The 20,051-nt window shown below is 37.8% G+C and overlaps 1 protein-coding gene across 1 annotated transcript; it reads left to right on the top strand.

Moving 5' to 3' along the window:
• The first annotated feature begins 2,310 nt into the window (after nt 1–2,310).
• LOC120714858 (p53 apoptosis effector related to pmp22) lies at nt 2,311–14,432 on the top strand. Its single transcript, XM_040001404.1, has 3 exons — nt 2,311–2,664; nt 9,142–9,279; nt 11,729–14,432. Exons 1-3 carry the CDS (start codon nt 2,460–2,462, stop codon nt 11,938–11,940), a joined length of 555 nt encoding a protein of 184 aa, XP_039857338.1. The 5' UTR covers nt 2,311–2,459; the 3' UTR covers nt 11,941–14,432.
• The last annotated feature ends 5,619 nt before the right edge of the window (nt 14,433–20,051 follow it).

Here is a 20,051-nt window from a genome sequence, read left to right as displayed (position 1 = left end):
AGCTGACAAGTTTTATTTCAAATAATAATAATAATATTAATAAATAAATAAATGAAGATTTTGGCTTCTTCTACCAGCCACTTCTTTTAGGGGACTGTCTCCATCTCACCCTAACCCTAGCATCCTCCTCTGTCACACCAACCTCCTTCATGTCTTCCTTCACAATATCAATGAACCTCCTCTGTGGTCTTCCTCTTTTCCTCCTGCCTGGCAGCACCATATGCATACCACTGTCCCTCCTCTACACATGTCCAAACCATCTCAGCCTTGCCTCTCTGACTTTGTCTCCATCCTGAGCTTTCCCACTGATGTACTCATATCTAACCTCTTCATCCTGGTCACTCCCAGTTAAAATCTCAGCATCTTCAACCCTGCCACTTTCAATTTGTCCTCTACGTGTTCTTCTTAGCGCCACCGTCTCCACACCACATATCATAACAGGTCGGACTCGTACTGCTATCCTTTTGTTAGAAAGAACCCCTGACACTCATCTCCACTCACTCCACCTAGACTCTCTTCTTCACCTCTCTTATGCACTGTCAACCCCAAGGAAGCGTTGGTGTTTTTTAATTGTTGGTGTAAGTAATCTCTTATATATACTTTATGGAAGCTGCAGTCTTCCTGCTGAAGAGAAGGAGGAGTGGGAGTGTTTGCAGCATGTAGAACAAAACATAAGACGATGCAGAACACTGCAGAGGATGGATTTGGATTTAATACCAGTTCTTCCTCCATTATGCCGCCAGGGAGAGCATCAGGTTCTGCACATTTTGGTACTGATAGTCTGCATGTCTCATTCTGTGCAGTCCTGGTGTTTTTTCCACGCTCCTGTAGTTTACTGTATTGTGTTTAGGAAATAAAAGGGCTTTTTTTCTTTACAAATAAATAAATAAATAAAACCACTGGCCTTGAAATTAATTTCTAAAAACTGTTAATGTTGATACATAATAGCACAGAGTTACCATGAGAAAATAACTGGTATGCCAGACATTCAATGTCACAAAACTAACAGAAAATTAGAAGATGAGGAACACATTGCTACTGTAATTGTGACTAAATATTAATTTATCTATTTCTGGTAGTCATTACTCTTTGATCAATACAAAAAACAAAAAACATTTTGACACATGAATTAAGTATTTCCAGTGAGCTACAGCTTTTGCAGAAGTGGGGTTTTTTTCTGAATGCATAAGCATGCTCTATTTTGCAAAAGAAATCTTCAGAACTGAGAACTTGTGAGAAATGTGCTAAAGCAAACAAGCAAACTGTAATTAGGTGTTGGACCAAAAAAGTCCAATGTGCTCTCCAAAGGTGACAACTGAGTGTTGTCTAACAGTTTATTATAGTAATCTACAATCACAGTATATTTTTAAATTTACTTCTTTATTAAGAGATACCTACATTCATCTGAAGAATAAAGGTTTCACAGGACTCCTTTGGAAAAACTACATACACCCTTACTGCTTCCATAAGAATTAAGGATGTAAGTAGCAGCTATAGTATTTTGTTTGGAAGGGCTGCCAGGAGAAAAGCCTCTTCTATCTAAAATGAGCTTGGCAGCACAGCTTAGGTTTTCCTAAAACCCCATAAACACAGCAAAGCCCCATAAAAAAACCCTCATTTGTAGCACGATGATGAAAGGGTGATGATTTGGACTTGTTTTACAGCCAAAGGATCTGGGCACTTTGCAGTCAAGTTGACCATGAACTTCACTTTATACCAAAGTATTCTAGAGTCAAATATGAGACCATCTGTCTCACAATTAAAGCATGGCTCAAACAGGGACCTGAGTGGACCAAAATCCCTCCATATACAGTTATTGCTGTTAAAGATGATTCAATAAGTTACGGAATCATACATTTAATTTTTGATTAGATAGACAGTTCCATGTAAAAATCATAAAGGCATACAGAATAAATACAGCCAAAAGCTGTGTGTTGTTGTTGTTTTTTACCTCCTTACCTTTAAAGAAAATATTAAGGTTAGCTGGGCTGCCATCTTGTGGCATTTTACATTTATTACATTTATTTTGTACTCTCTCTTTATATTTTCTACCTCACAGCACATCACCCATTACTACCTGTTGGAATTCCGAAAAAGAAAAGTACATCTCTGCAGCATTCAGCTCAACTATCTTCTGTTAAACGCAATCCTTTCTGTGATCAGGACTCGAGCTTAGACAGTAACGGTCACAGGCCGGTTGTTGGGTGTGTAATATGACACACTGAGTGGGGCTGGGCTATACTTTGCTATTGTATCCAAATAAGCCCAGCCCTTCACGATCCTAACCTGGCTGACGGGTACATTTCACTCTTGGGTGGGGCTGGAGCTTTTATATTATATCCTCACATCACCCACTGTCACTGCGCAAAGACGCATAGGACATTGAGCGGACAGATTTCGGCTCCTTTGCTCGCCTTTCCTCTCCGTGTACACCGCTCAACGCTCACTGATCGTCGGTCATGTTTCGCTGTGGGATCGCCTACCCTCGATGCAAGTGGATCATTCCCCTGCTTCTGCTCTTCGCCATTATTTTTGACCTTATCGCCATCTGCGCACAATCGGGATGGGTAGAGGACGAGGACGCCAAGTCTCACTACGCCAGTATGTGGGAGCAGTGCCGCGGCTTAAAAGACAACTGGCAGTGCCAGTCGCTCATGGAGTTCTGTAAGTATCAGTCTACCTCACACATACACAATATGCTGTTCAAAGATAATCCGACAAGAGCGAATGGGATGCCTTAATGCAGCCAATAATAAACCTCGAGTCAGTGCGAAATTCCACATTCCCATATTGTAACTTCAGGGTGTTGACCTCTGCTAAAGTCCAGGCTGAGGGGAGGAGGGAGGCCTGCAACAGTCAGGCAAGCAGGCGGAATGAACTTTGGTCTCCACGAGCATTAACTCTTTTCTCGTTTATCACCTCCAGCTTAAATAAACGCAGTTGAAAGAAAGGCGGTTGAATGCTGTTGGATAATAAGTCCTGAGTGCCTTCCTCCTAGGCTGGCGTATTCACGCCAGGAGAAACATTCCTTGAAATAGCTTTCTGTTCTTTAGTTTGTGTGAAGGGTCACAACATTAGTTCGAAGAAGGCAAAACGATTCAAACGTAGATAAACGGCAGCAAAAAGAATCATGAATAAAGAAACGATTCCTCACATAATATCCTGTTCAGTATGAAACCTGGGCATTGGCGGAGGAAGAATTTTCTTTTCTGGGGGCGGGGGGGGGCTGATACCATTATTAGGAAGATAAGGTAAAGAACATCATGTTTCTTATTTGTGGGGTTTTTTTGTATTTGTAGAATACAAATACAGAGAAGACTCGTATTAAGAAGTATAGAAAAATAACTCCTTTGTGCAACATTGTATGATAAGAAAAATATAGGATGTTGAAGTTTTTCTTTATAGAATGTTGATTAGGATCAAAGGTAACGTAATAAAATACACTAATAGTGGATACAGTCGCACTTAGGTTATGGTTGTGAAAACATATTTATAAGTAAATTGTAAATTTTTATATGGAGTGTAACCATAACAACCCCCCCCCCCCCCCTTTATGGTTAATAATGTTATTTTGATATTAATGGCATGATTAGCATGAATCTTGAAAACATACTTCTGAAGTATCAGAAATGGGTGCAACCAACAGGCACCAAAGATGACTAAAAGCCTGTTAGTAAGTGAAGCCTGAGCTTTTTTACTGTTAAGATATTGATGTTCTTATCATCAAAATAATTACTAAATGTGGCCTTCATAGAAGACAGCGCAGAGCTGCTGTTTGATGGTGTTTGTGTAAATTGTGGCATCCTTGTTATAGAATCCTTGGTTGATGTCATTTTAAAGGTTATCTTCATATTAGAACACACGAATAACTAATGTGCATTTTACAGTACATATAATGTATAAACCTCTTTTTATCAAAGGAGTGAAACTCATAGTGCTATCCCCATAGCAACCCATATGTGAAATATGTTTCCACAACTGTGGTGGTTGCATAACAACCACAGAGATAAGTTCTTCTTGAAAAGTAGTAGTTGTTTAATTGCACAGCCCCCCCTCAGGGTTTACTATTAGTGACCAGAAGGTCCACTTTTGATTACAGCCCCTGAAAAAAATGGATTTACAAAGAAATTAAACCTATAAAGACAAACTGTTGACAGATGAGGTCATTGTTGCTATGACTTAATGGATTAAAATACTTTTACTCATCAGAATGATTCAAGGGCACCCCGAATAAACCCTTACGAACAAGAACTTTGTGAACTCTGTGAATCTGCACAGGTAGCGAAAACCATAACAGGAAAAACAAAAACAACTCGGGTACATTTTAAAATACTTTAATAGCTTCTCCCAGCCCAAACCAAAGAGAAGCAGAATTTCACACAGACTATTTTGGGAGAACCAGTTAATGAGTTTATTCTTCAGCAAAGACTGTCAGCCACAGAAACGTAACTCACCGACACACAAGGAGACCCAGTATGTGGAACAATAACTGAGAACAGAACAGACTTGTATTCTCGGTCTCTCCTACTCAGGCTTTATTTGTGTTGCTCCACGCCTGCTGTGGCCAACAGAGACACTATTGTTGTTCTTATCAGACTCTTTGAAAGTCACCTAGGTCAGCCTAATGTCACACAGCTCCAAATTAGGGTCTGCAAAGCATACATGTAGCATCACTTATTAGACTCGCCATTCACATTGGTAATTGTTTTAGGAGCTGCTTGCACTCTTTAATGCCATTTCTAGAAAACATAACCAGAGATCTAAGCATGGAGCACAGCCCCAAAGCAAGATCTGGTATTTTTTGTGCAATATGTACATAAAAAAAGTACTTTTAGCATAAAACCTTACTCACAGGAAAATGGCCCTTATTTTTTTAGATGTCTGTTGATATTACTTTTTTGTGTTTCATACTATGCATGCACGCCTGTGTTTTAGTTTAAAACATGGTTAAAATGATCACTTTATTAATCAGCAGTTCAACAGATCACCTCAGTTTAACTGTATGTCACTAAATAGTTTTGTATTATTTACACAAAACACAATATACAGTCTACTAAACTGTGATGTCATGTTTTATTATATTTAGTGACCTCACTGTAACAGTCAGTTGAGAAAATAATTGTTAATGGGAATAACCACTTGCTGCAGCCCTAATTAAGATGATTGTTTAATGTAAATATCCATGGCTGTGTGACAGAGTATTATAGCTCTAGCATGTTGTCAGTGTTTTTCTGGCATTTTTCTGATCTCTTTTGATATTTCAGGCTAAATAGTTTTGTTAGGCTACGTTCACACTGCAGGCGAAAGCGCATCAAATTCGATTTTTTTTTTTGTCCCTATGCGACCCATACCCGATCACGGTATGACAGTGTGAACGGCACAAATCCGATATTTTCAAATCCGATCTGGGTCACTTTTGTATGTGGTACTGAATCCGATACATATCCGATGTTTTAGAAAGCGACTGCTGTTTGAACGGTCATGTCGCATTAAATCCGTCTTTTACGTCACTGACACAAGACAGACGCCAATTATCAGCTCCGGAGAAGCGCCCGAGAAGACATCGCGAACGCTTCCTGGCCATCCAGTGTAGATGTTAGTGAAACTGTTGGGAAGACAACGTTGGAGAAACGTGAACATTTTATTTGTACTGTATAATCTCCAGATTCTGACAGAAATCTGCAACTATCCTTTGAAGCACCGCTCCTCTCTAAAACAGCAATAGGGATAATTATTAGGTTATTTACATTATTATGTTAACAACAAAATAACTTAAAGCAAAAATTGGGAAACGTAAAGTCCGAAGTCTTTATATTAAGGGCCATCAGTCAAACAATATTGTCGCATTTTATTTGTAGTGTGAACGAGCAGACAAAAAAAAAAACGGATTTGATCAAAAAATCGGAATTGAGCATTAAGACCTGCAGTGTGAACCTAGCCTTATTTGCCTCAACTGCTCTCTGCTACTGTTTTGGCCGGGTGTCCTTTAGTCTCAGCGGGGCTGAAGCTGTTACACAAAGAAGAAGCAGCAGAACAAAGCTGCCTGAAGGCTGCTGGCTAGATGAAGGGTACATTTTGGCCCCGCGGTTTCTCTGGCTTAAATACTTGTAGGGATATTCTGAAAACTAAGGAAACAAACAGAACCAGAGCACAGTTTGTGTGTGTAAGATGTAGGATGTTGTGAATATTGGAAGCAGAACAAACTAACTCCCCCTCAGGGCGTTTAGGCCAACTGCCTGTAAAGCTGAAGAGACTGAATTCTCAGGAACTGCAGTTTTAAATAGGAAGAAGCAGTTTCAGTGTTCTGGTATGAGTGCTTGAACAAATCACATAATTACAGGCTTGACTATGGATGATGGCAAAGGGTTGGGTGATATGATAGTATGCTGAGACAAAAGAAGTTTGTCACGCCCTTATGAGTGTGTTAGGGCAGTTAGGGGAGCACAGCATTAAGGCAAAATTAGAATTTTGCATCACTTTGAGGAAGAGTGATATTTCAAATTACAGCAGCCCATTGTGAGTCAGAACTGACTAACTATACATTGTTTGAAAACACACACACACACACACACACACACACACACTCTTAGAGCCACAGTGATACAGTGATTCCAAGGATTAAGTATGATACATGCCAGTCTGTATATCTTATTTATTAGTAACAGATTAAGATGGCTGCAAATGATATACTTAACCACTGCTTTCTTTATCTATTAATCTGCTGCTTGTCTTCCCAGTTTGTTGTGCAGAGAGAGTAATGACAAAAAGGCCACTTTAATATCCGTCAGAGCGTAATTTTTCAGATTTATTTTCAATCAAAAGTATCAGGCATGATGATTCATACTTCAAAGCACCTCAAGACACTTTATATTTTAAGGTAAAGATCCTACAATAATAGACAGAAAGTGTTCTTAACAATATTAAGTGTCTTGAGATGACGATTGTTGCCAGTTGGTGAAATCTAAATAAAATTGAGTAGCTGCGCAATCACACAAGTAATCATTTTAGCCCTCAATTAAATACCAGCATTTGGAGATTTAATGCTTATCGCCCACTCACTGTCACCGCTCTCTAGCTGAGCCCAAACTGTGAAAAATGTAAATGCGCAAACAGCAAGTAAAAAAAACAAAACCAAGGAGCTATTTTAGTACGATTTACTGCATTTCTAACACTGGAGTTTCTGGTTAAGAGAGTGTGCCATTAAAATTCTTTCAGGGAGAGCGCAGGGTGTTGTTGATCCCAGCTGCCTCTGTGAAAGCCTTATTCTAATAGCTTTTAGAATAAAAGCTATTAAATTATCCTTATTATCTGAAGGTTTAGATTTGTCAAATATGGGAAAGTCAGTGTATGTTTTCATAGTCATACTCATAGGAGCATTTTAGTAAATTTGCAATTAGAGGCAGTTTCAGGCACGCGGGTAGCGATAGTGTAAAAATGTAGGAGGGCAGCCAAATGTCTTTGTGTTTTGATTAAATGGGGAAAGCAGATGCTGAGCAGCTGGATAGTACTAAGTGTGAGTGATTGGGACACGCAGTTCGAGTGCTCACCCAGTAAACAAGGACACACCCATGAATATTTTTAAATTAAACAGTTTTTAATTCTCGTATGGCAAAAAGTATCAGTTCAGAAACTCAAAAGCTTTTTCTTCTACCAATAATGAATCAAGACACCATGTAAAACAGCTGAAATAGTAGCATGTCTCTCTGTGACTGTCTCCTTTGTTTCACTTGTTTTATTTTGAGAGTTTTGCTTCTTGAAGAAATACTTGTAGTAAGTTTATTGGACTGAATCTCACAATAAGCCTGAAGTCATCAAACTGTTGATAACCAGTCTAGTTTGGTGAAAAGCAGAACACTGTGTTACTGGTGAGCTTGAAGCTTGGTTGATGTTGACATGGGTATAAAAGGCTGAACCAGTTGGACTAGTCTGATGTGTATGTGATGCTGCCTGGGGCTGAGGCAGGTAGGGCATGACCTGAACACATTCACAGGCAAAACGCTGTGAATAATTTAGGGTGTAACTTATCCAGTATCAGTAAATTGGGTGTAATGCTGTGCTGATCCACATGGTGAGCTTACGTAAAGCCTAAAACTCTCAGGAAGTTTTGTTTTTAATCCTTGATGCAAGTAAAACCTATTCACAATACAATGAACACCTCTTGGTGCTTCTTTGCAAACAGCAGCAGTGTCACATGATAATTTGTTCAAAGGCTGGTGGTGCGCCGAGTATTTGGCCAACAACTCATATCAGTTTTTGTCCAAAAGATTGAAAAATTTGCATTTTGGGAGGTTTTCATCTTTGCTAAAGTTCAGAGGCATGTCTGCCGACGTTACAGAGTTTTAGAGAATTCCAGTGCTTTTAAGGGTGTGGTGTGTGTGTGTGAGCAAAACAAAATTTGTCACAACTTGAACCTTAGTAACTTTGCAATCTGTGTGAGCACAGCCTTGGGGAGGGGAGCTGCAATAATGACTAAGCACCATGTAGACATATTGAACAATAGATGATTCATTTAGTTCCACAAACAAAAGTGAGAGGGATTTGGATTTACCACCAAGCTGCATCCTGAGCTGTCATAAACTGTTGTTTTTGGACAATTTTAACGCATAAAATGTGACCCAGTAAGCAGTTAATGCTTCAAATCCTGAGCTTCTACAAAAAGGTGGTGGTTTGATTTCAGAGGTGCACAATAAAGTTAGAATAAATAGTGCAGAAAGAGTGCTGCCTCCTTCATTTTCATGAATCTTTTTACTGAACATTAACCATAAATAGAAAAACCAAAGCTGTGTTGAGGCATAAAGCAGCCGAAACCTTCCCACTAAGACTGGAAAGTCTGTGCGCAGCTTTACAGTTGTAACTTTCTGCAGCTGTTTTCTCTGAGGGCTTAATGGTAACATGTGCCAACATTTTTAACAGAACATATTCAGAGATTTTCTTTTGTTTTGTTTTGTTTTTAAGAAAATTAACTTAAAAATGGAAATGGGAGTTGTACCTTGTGCGGTGTATAAGACATACACTGTTGTAACACTTGTTCATATACCAGGTTTGAAAATCTTAAAAAAGACTCCTTTTAAAAAACTGAACTTTTCAGACTTTTGTTTCTTCTTGAGTGTCACAATTGTTTTTGCTTATGTTTCGTTCTAGCTTGGGCCCAGGCAGTCGCTGCTCTAATGATCATTGGTCTAATCATCCTCATCTTCGCCTTCATTTTGGCCATTTTGGCGATGTGTAACGTCAACATTCATCTTATGGTTGCTGTTGCAGTATTCTTGTTCGTTGTGGGTAAGATATACACACACACACACACACACACACACACACACACACACACACACACACACACACACACACACACACACATGCACAAAAACTTGCATCCACACAAACACCTAATTTCTGCAGGTATAATTACTTCCACATCTACACAGTAAAAATATTGTAAACAAAGTCAGGTGGAGCTGGCGACATGTATTGAGAAGAAGAAAAAATCCTCCGTTTCAGATATTCTTTGTTGGTAAATGAAATTAACTTTAACTACGTGAAGAGCAACACTCAACCACAGATTAGAATCTCTGAAACTGATACCAAACATGCCTCCGGTCTTATCGGTCCATTACATGATGCTTTAATCTTCAAATAACATGTTTAAGCTTGCAAATGTTCAGACAGCAGCTTCCCAAATAGAAGCAATATGCAAAATAGGTTTAAAAAAAAAGTAATAATCTGAAAATATTATTTTATACCAACACCAAAACTGTAAAATAAGGAAGGGAAATATGTGGGAGTTGCATACAATCACACAATAAAACTAGTGACGCTGATAATGACTGCGTGTTTTGGCGTTAAGAGGGTGAGCGTAGGAAAAGGCCTTTTTCCCCTGAGGCGTGACGCTGCTGTGGCAACAGCTGGTGTGTTTATCAGACAGACAGACTGACTCACCTCACAGACGAAAGACCCTGACACAGTTACAGGTGGTGGGGTGGTTTTTTTTATTTTTTATTTTAAGTTGCTTTACACTGTAATAGTCACCAAAAAGATAGCAGAAATGACTGGCACAGAAATGTGCCACCTCAAAAATCTATTTTCCTATTTTTATTCGACGGCATCCCAGCTGCTGTTTCAGCCCACACAGCTCCTTGTTGAAGATATGATCCTACATTGAATCAAATCCAAGATTCAGGGTTTATTTTATAGCTGCATTTTACAGAAATATGTTGAATTGGATTGGATACATCACTTTGTCGGTTGCAGTTGCCTGCAACTGAGATTTTGATTATACAGGAGTTTTAAAATAAAGTCGGGTGTTTGAACAAAATGTGCAAAATAGTGGGGTGAGGAAGTTCAGTTTCAGTCTGGTGGAGGGTTTTACAAAAAGAGGTGGTGGTTAAAAATCAAACAAATCAAACTAAACTTGAACGTTTGATTTAAACTGTGTATTTATGAAATATAGAAAAAAAAGAGTATATTGATGATTTTTGGCAAGCATTCCTTCAAAACTATATTTTCTTCACTTGTTAAGTCTTTACTCTTGTGTCTGTATGATGTCAAAGAGAGCGGATATCCCTAATTTGGTCATTCCTACTGTGGTTGGCTCTGGCTGTGAGCACAGCAGCCCAACCCATCTGCCATTCAAAGCATTTTTTTTTTAATGAGGCGAGCGACTCTGAAGAAATTTGGCCTATTAGGAACAGAAAGTGAGATAAAAGAGCTTGCTTCAGTCAAGTAGATGAACTGTGGGGCCCGTCCCCTTTAATATGTTAATGCAGTGTTCAAAAATTCAGGCCTGCCTTTGCAATTAATGTGAAAGTGCGTGTTGAAACAGAGTAGTTTATGTTCACTCCCTGTCTTTCCTAAGCAAAATAATGCTGTTTTAATAGTCATCTGTCATGGGAAAGTGTATCTAACTGAGTCAGAGTCACACCTTTCTCATGAATAAATCCTGGTAATAAAGACAGGTCTGCCAAAACTCACCTCGAACTCCCAGATGTTGATATGCTGATGAAACTCTTACACAAGCTTGTGAAGGTATTTTTCACACCCTGCTGTTACCATCAGTGTAGTGTTGACTGCATGACTGACTAAGTATGTTCAACTTCCTTGTGTTCTGTAATGGTTTTAAAACTCTGCTCATCTAGTTTATGGTTTAAATATATTTTTTATTTGTAAGTTTTTATTTACACAGTAAAAATGAACTCTACTTTCCACTGACTGGTCTGTGAGAGTAAGTTATTCGGCCAATCTGCTATATAAAATCTCCCTCTATTTCTTGCTTAATAAAAAATGCAATAGATCATTTATCAGCTTCTAAACAATTTATCCCCAAAATGAGATCTTGCATAAATTATCAAATGTAATAATAGGTTATTATTATTGCATTGTTTAATTTTCCATCTAATTTAGTGGAGTGAACCCGGAGGCATTTTGCAGTTGTTAACACATAGCTTTATATCAGTTTTTAAATAAAACTTAAATATGTACTTTGCTTAATTATCCCAGGAAAAGAAGTAGTTCTCATCATGTTGTAATTTAAAGCCCTGAAACCCTAATTTCTGAATTAGCTTTTGACCATTAACAATGACTTTAGACAACATTTCTAGTAAAGTAAAAAAAACAAAAAAACAATTAGTTTGAGCCATTGCTGGTTTAGGCAGTTTGGCATTAGTTGATTTATTAGTGTAGATTATCACCTCACACTGTGCACCAAGCCTTGTTTGTCTGTCTCTCTCTGCAGCGATTATCCAAATCATCGCTCTGATCATCTACCCAGTCAAATTCAATGAGCTGATCTTTGAGGGTAACTATTACTACACCTGGGCCTACGGATTTGGCTGGGGCGCCACCATCATCTGTATCGGCTGCGCCATCCTCTTCTGCTGCCTGCCGAGATATGAGGATGAACTCAACGGCCAGGCAAAGATCAGATACCTCTATACTTCTAAGTAAGGAAAATGCTCTGAGCTGCATCTGGACTGGCCACTGAACATTTTTACACTGTGCCGTTTCACCAAAGATTTCCAATGGCTTATTCAGTTTAATATGGTCCAGCAATGGGAAAACCACTCTTCTACAATCTGTGAGTGAAGTTATAGGCAAGAAGTAATTCCTACTGGGAGTGGACTGCAATTGGGAACTGCATCTACTTTAGTACACAGATCTCTATTTTAGATTTATTAAGAAAAAAATAATAATCATGATGTTATTTTTTTGTTTTTGTCATATAAAACACACTTATCAATTTACCTGTACTTTTATAACTGTAACTCTCTAACACAGTCTCACATCACTTTGTGAAATAGTTGCAAACGTCAATCAAAGGACCAAGAAACAGACAAACATTAATTTTACACTTCATTTTGATTTTTGATTTGATATTTTTTATAATTCTATATGTTTGGTTACACAAGTTCCTGGTTATATTTAGGAAAACTGTATCGCTTGGGTTAACCTACTATATTTACTACATGTTTTTATGTGTCCCTAAAAGGATGGTATAGAAAAGTTAAATAAATAAAAAATAAAATAATGACCATATAGTCAACTAAATAGCTCACATTTTGTGAATATTTCACAAATGGACCACGAGACTGTGCTTTATTGTCAATGCAAGATCACCTAAGTGCACTCAACTTAAAGGAGGTTAGGTATAAAGCTTTTTTTTTTTTTTTTGTCTGATTTGTCTGTATCTCCTTGATAAGCAATCTAGAGTCAAATATTTTGCACAGGATATCAAATCATTCAGTATCATTTCTTGGATTTGTCCTGTGTGCCATCATTAGTTTTTCTGTGTCTTTTGTTCTGTATGTTGCTGTGTATAGATGATAAGAAGGAGACTTTGCTTCTGGAATGTAATCAAGTTATACAGAAAATGTCTGTGTGGTTCAACTTTCCTGTTTGTAACTTTTTATACATTTTCTTATTCATTTGCTGTTTGTCTTCATAGTTCTGTTCTAAATTTCCATATTACCAAAGGGATATAACTGGGGGAGTTCACTTGCTGTTTTGTCTGGATGTGTTATTAAGTAGAGCGATTGAAGGTAAGAGTAAAAATGTTTTAAAAAATATGCAGGAAGGGAGTAATATTCTGAGAAACGGCTCATAATTTCCCCTTAAGTCACAAAAAACCTATTTATAACACAAACCTTCTATTATGCCTCTAATAACTTAATTAAATCACGGCCTAAATTGCAATCAGATTTGGCGAACAACAGTGTAGGAAACACTGACACAGTTGTGAAGTGAAGCAATTTCTGAAAAATGTGTTTTGTTTCTTGTAATTTTTATTACAAACAATGTCAGAGTCAATCTTCACCTGATTTTAGGAACTTAATCTTTAAATTCTTTGAGATTTTTCTTAGCGTCACTTCTCACCTGTCCACCTCTGTCGGCCAAAAACACCTTCAATACCCCATCATGAATACCGCTAATGATACACTTCTCGAGTAGGGCGGCAGTTTGATGATTGCTGTGATCCCGGAAAAAGTTGTTTTCTTGTTTTCTGGCTTCACAGTGCATGTTGCTTCTCTGCGTGCCGCTCTAAACTGGAAGACAATATAAAGAAATTTCCACTGAACACAATGATTAATTTAACATAAACAACAAAAAAGAACAACTCGTATCCAGATTTTTTTTTTAACCTTTATTGAACTTGATAACAACTGATATCCCCGTCCACATCATAGTTATTTTAGAACATCTAAATGTGGTAACATTTTTGTTTTAGGTGGTCAAAATCTTTGTTTAAAGGGACTCGCGATGAACTCAGTAGGTTTACTGTGTTTTTAATACTGGCAGATTGCTGACAGATGACCAAACGTGTATTTTCTAAAGGCCGCCAAAAGTTCTCATGATGCCACTTTAGCCGACATTTTCTTGTTTGATAAGACACAGAAACAATGTTGTACAATCATCTGACTTACTGTGTGGACAACTTGTGCCTTAGCTTCTTCAGTGTTGTGTTTCTGAATCCTTGAATGTTCGATCCAACTGGTAAGTCAGGTTTTACTGACTTATGACAAGTCTGTTCGTGTTGAGACAAATTTCATGCCCAAGCAAGATGAAGTTTTTCTAATCAATTAAAGAAAGAGTTCCAAAGAAGTAATTATTAGTAATTGATTCTCGATTATTGGCCACAACCCAGTTGAAGTGTTTCGCATTAATTGTAGATTGTATAAAGTTGTTGCTAAATAACAACCATTATTTTATACCTTTTAATGAGGGCAGGTTTACTCTTCCTAACTCTATTGCAACAAAAACATGTTTTTGCTCTGTTTTTTCTTGTTTTTTTTTTCTTTTTAGTTCCAGCTTTATATATCATTAGTAACTGTATGGATCTATAGGGACTGTCTCACTGGAAATCTAGCTGGTTTTCTGCTGTAGTTTGAATAATTTTGGTAGCGTGTGTATTTTTATGCAATAAAGAGTTTTTTTGGAAAGATTTTCTGAGTGTTTGTTGAAATGCAGTGACTATTTTTGTATTGCTCATACGGACAAAATGATAAAGTGAAGTTTGTGTGCATAAACAAGTCAAATTGAAATATTTTTAGTTTTGAGATAAATATCACAACACAATAATAGATCAGTCAACAGAGCTGGGCTAATAAAGTGAACGCTCCAGGGTGCGGGAGCTCCTTTAGTACTCTTTGAGTATTGAGTCCTGATCAGTTGATGGAGAAGTTGAATCCATAAATTTAAAGTGGACTGTGATGGTAATACGGAGCCAGCACAGCTGAATTAGCAGAGGTGTGACCTGTGAGTCATTGGATTTAGTCATAAGCCTCACATTAGTTGGTCTAAACAACCTGCAGATGTTCCAAGGAAGCTTTAAGACAAGCAAACAATGAATTGTAATTACTAAGATGTAATGGAATAAAGGCATCAGTAACATTTCTAATTGAGGGGATGACAGAATGAAGCGCAACTCGGCAGAATTCTGTTAGGGGCACAAACAAGGATTTCTCTTTATTCCCTTTATTAAGTTAAGATGAAATTGTCAACCTAACTTTTAATATAGTGAAAGCACTTGTGCAAGGTCTGTACTTATAAACCTCTTTGGACTTAAAAGAAATAAACAATTGAAAGTCATCTGCGTGACACTGATTAAAATAAAACATCCATAAAACATATTTACTACATTTCTTAGTTGAACCTTGAAGCAGATGGGCTAGAGCAGCAGAAGACCACACAGGGTGCCACTTCTCCTAAAAACATGAAACTGAGCTTATAATTTGCATATGCTCAGCAAAATTGGACAAAAGAAGACTGAAAAAATAAATGAGTCTTAATTTCTGCTGTAGCATTTGGTTAGTAGGGTGAGACTCAAACAACATGACAGCATGAATCTATCTTGCTTTATATCAACGGCTCAGGCTGTTAGTGGCACGCTTTGGACAGCCTTATGCTACAGCCTACCCGAGTATTGCTGCTGACCATGTCTATCCTTTTCTAACTACAGTGTACTCATCTTATGATGGCTGCTCGCAGGAGGATAATGTCATCTCAAACTGGTTTCTTCAGCATGACAGTGAGTTCACAGTACTCACAGTCACTAATCACAGTCAACACAATCAAACACTTTGCCACCAGCAAATCTGCAGCTTGTCTGTGCTACAAAGAATAAAGGCAGTTCTGTAACCAAGTACTTACAAGGTGTACCTATTAAAGTGACTGGTGGGTTTCTCATCGGTAACTTCAAAGTTACAAATTAAAGTTAAATGTGCATGTCAACCTGAGTTTTTGTTCAGTGTTATTGGCGGCATAACATTAATTTGCCACTCGTAGTTTATCGTCACACACAGAGCATTTGTTACCACATACAAGTGGAGACACACATAGGTGATAAACAGCTCAGAGATCCAACGATGTGAGTCATACATTTCTGGTGTACACACCCAGCACCTCCCTGACTGGGAATTAGACTTTGCTCAGCATGTTGTGGCAAGTTTGGTTTCTCTGTAAAATGGGAGTGGCAAGAACAGAGACAGGTAGGGGAAGGGAAAGACAACACAAAGGTAGAGATCGTAAGGGAAAGCAACACAGCACTGAAGCAGGAAGAGAAAGAAAGTGAAACAAATGGTATCACACTGGAACTTTTTAATCCACACCATGGACTATAATTATTTTTCCTCTGTGTTGTTTCTGTTTTTCTTCACGTCACAGAGCGAAAATCTGCTGCGCCATTGTTTTCTGTTCATGTAGCACCACAGTTCATGATAGTCAAACTTGGGTATTTGCAGTGTATTTTGCTACACAGTACATCTACAATATAAACACATATAAAATAGGTGCTTAATAAAACTACTGAGTACTTCCACAGTTATTCCTTTTTCGTTGGTGGATCGTGTTTAAATGTTTTTTGACATGTTTGACCAACAACACAAAATGAAGAGATCCCAAAAAGTTGATTCTGTTTGTGTGGACATAGCCTTTTCAGTGGGAGTGACTTCTTCAGTCTCCGTGAATAATTGAGCATGAAGACAAAAAGAAGTAATATTTACTCAACAGTTGTGCATAACAAGAAAGTATCAACAACTTTCACTTGAGACGAAGAGACTTTTGTTTCCTTTCTTTGCTGTAAAAATCTCCCGAAAGTGCAGCTCTAAGAAAAAGCAGCACTGTAAGATGATATCTTTAACACATTAAACACATCGTTGTAATTTATGTGCTCGATTTTCTGCTGTCTTTATCTGCACAATGCTGACCCCCTCAGGTCTGAGAAGTTACAGAATAAACATGCTGGTGATGAGATATTAACAGAGAATAGAAATGAATAGAAATGTGGTTCATATAAACAGGAAATTCTAACAGTGAAAAACTTCTCAGCTGCTGTTTTTATCTCTGTAAAAGTTTGTTTTGTTTTTTTTAATTCAGCACATCATTTAAAATTAAAAGTCAACATGTTTTTTGTAAGCCCTGAAGTTTAAAAACGAGTGATTCCACAAGGAAAGTAGCAAAAATATTGTTATAGAAATTAAATGAAAGCAATATCAGTACATTAAACGGTACATTACTTCTAATGCTGTTATACACTCACTGGTCACTTTAATAGGTACGCTTCAAGTCGATCCCTGTTTGCCTTCAGAGATTATTTTATTCTTTGGAGATGAATACACTGCAGTCATAAAGGGTTGGATATGGTTAGCAACATTACTCACTTAGTCTGTGATGTTTAAATGATGCTTAATTGGTACTAAGAGGCCCACACCATTTCAAAACCACAAAAAATGTGAGCTGATTGTTTAAACAAGGCAGGATGGATCCATGCTTTCATGTTGTTTCTGCCCAATTCTGACCCTGCCATCCAAATACAGCTGCAGAAATTGAGACTCTTCAGATCAGGTAATGTTTCTACTATTATCTCCAACTTACTAACAGTTCACCATCAGTGTGAGCATGCTGAAGTGCCCAGAAGTTGACAAATCACAACATATGTTGTATAATGGACTATTTAAATGTTAAGTTACTTTACAAACATTGCAGGCATCGAACATAACACAAATGAATGCTTGATGTGTGAACTGACGTGCAAATATCCACACAACCCGGAATATATGGGTGAATTCACGTTGAGCATTTGAAGACGTTGTTTGTCTAATGTCAAGTGCATTTGGTGAAAAGAAAATTCAGCCCTCAGTTTCCCATGCACTCTCATCAGAAGAACCATTTTTATAGCTTCTTCAGGGTCACAAAATATTTAGATTTACAAATACTATTTACTAACTTTATGATGTAAGTCCAAGTTTTTATATTAATTTTATGTTCTACAACGACTCTGGAAAGTCCCTGACGTTAGTAAGTAATTGTGGTGTGAAATGTGCTGTATTTCCCTCTGTATTGTAGTGGAGCCAAAGCAGAAATTAAAGAAAGAAAACAGTAAATACTTCAAAGATTTATTGTGGTACAATTCTTGAACCAATATGCTCAATTACTCTTTGCCACAGGTTACCAGTACAGCTTTAGTAGCTCACTGGTTCCCTTTAGTTTGTGTTTCCACACAATTGCCACTGGAGGTCAGGCTTGATCAGCACAAGAGCTTCCGTGGCTGCGTCATCAACCAGCTGTTCAATCCACAACTGCTTTCTCTGAACCAGTCAGCATCAACTTTTACTACTTTCTTAGGAGTAGTGGCCCATAAAAGGGGGGACATATCACAATTAAACAATGTGAATGTCAGTCTTCACCCCTACACAAAGCTGTGTATACTAATTTTTTAGTGGGGGTTGGTTTCGATCCGCCTCCGAGGTGCTTTCCACTGAGAAGAAGAGTCAGAAGAACATTGAGATGTTCCTCTTCACAGTTCTCTCCAGGGTTCTCCCCGCTCTTCTGCCACCTCATACCAGGATGGGGCTCCGAAGCTTTTGGGGCTCTGATGGAACAATCCGGGTTCAGAAGTCACTCTGAGGGACTGGCCGCACTGTCAGAACACAAGAGACGTTTGACTCTGGAGGATGTATATGGGTAAGAATGAGGCTGATAGATTAATGTAAAGTAAATGGTTTACCAGCAGGATGTACATATCCGACATACCTGTCACAAATCCCCAATTCCACTTGTGCTCCGCCTTTTAACACAGATGAGGAGACTGGGCAGGGTGTATATGCCAACATTATTAGGCTTGACTAAGATTTTGCAAAGCTCATGTTTTTGTTGTTTTGGCAAATATCTCAAGCTTTAAAACAAAGCACATACATCATGCAACAAAAGCATTGCAAGTAAGTGCAGCAGCAGCACGGACTTGCTGCCAGCTAAGATCAAAAAGTGGATGCCACATTTTAAAGTAAAGGTTACTATCAAAGTCTCAGTGAGTCAGATTTCTACTTCATGTTAGCAACTGTTGCTTCCTTTAGAGCATCAACAAAATCCCCTAATATGCAAGGTTTCAATAGACTGCCAAGGAATATAATGCACACTAGCAATATTTATTTGAATTTGATCATCTTTATGCTTTTTTAATTTGAAGAAAGGGTGAAATCTTTGCAGACCCCTCTGTCTGCATGTTCATGGGTTTTCAAAAGCTGTTCAACTTTGATGTTTCAAGATGGCAACATTGTAGGATGTATTCAAGACCTTTACCTCTGCGAAAAAAAGTCCTGCATTGATGAAGTTGCTCAATTAAAAGTAAGTAGCCATCATGTCTGTAGAGGCTAAAAGTGTCAAGCTGACATCTACTTTTTTAGTAAGTTATTGTTGCTGATGCATTTATTTGTAAGCAATAGTTTACTGTTGCAGCCAATCCAGTTAGAGCTTACTGCACTGCATACTGCCAGTACTTTCATCTCAATTTATTTTATCAATGCAACATATTTGTGTCCTTGGATTTTTTGAAAAGCATTGTACACATCTAAATTATTATTATATTTATTACTTTAATTGTTTTAAAAGGCCTCTTGTGTGTTAATTATTTAAAGCGAATATTGACAAATAAATGAGGTGAAGAAAAAAGTCCAAAATAAATGAAATGGAAACATACTGTGCAATAATCTTGAGTCGCCCTGAATTTTTACATTTTGCTTCCAGGGAAAGGCTAAACTTGTGTGTAATGTTTTAAAAGTGGTCTTAAGCAATAACTCTCCAGACTTTCTGCAGATCTTTCCAAGGGTTTCTAATTTGTTGTTGGTTTTTTTTGTTTTGTTTTTTTGCTTTTTCACTATTTTCACTCATTTTCAGTCCAGTCCTTGTACCTGACTATTTTAAGAAAAGAATATTTGGGGTTTTTGTTGTTTTTTAAGCACTGACCTATGAATTATTCAACTATAGAGGGATGAAGCAGTGTTCTGTCTACACATAACAGACAACTTAACAAAGACCCCATTATAAAATGCATCTCCTGGGACTTTGCTACTAGCAGCCTGTCACAAAAACACATTTGTTCCTATTCTATATATTTTTAAAAAATGCTAACAATAACACAGCTTGACAGACATAAAATTCTATTTTTGCACCAACAATGGGATTCCCAAAGAACTATTAGCCAAAAACTTGCCCCATCTCTGCATGGTGTGCAGCATATCCTCAAAAATGTAACTTAACTGAAAAACTATTCAGTTTTGAGAAGAAAG

This window comes from Simochromis diagramma, unplaced genomic scaffold, assembly GCF_900408965.1.
Source record: "Simochromis diagramma unplaced genomic scaffold, fSimDia1.1 OVJJ01000421.1, whole genome shotgun sequence".
NCBI lineage: Eukaryota > Metazoa > Chordata > Actinopteri > Cichliformes > Cichlidae > Simochromis > Simochromis diagramma.
This window is presented reverse-complemented; position numbering and strand designations above follow the sequence as displayed.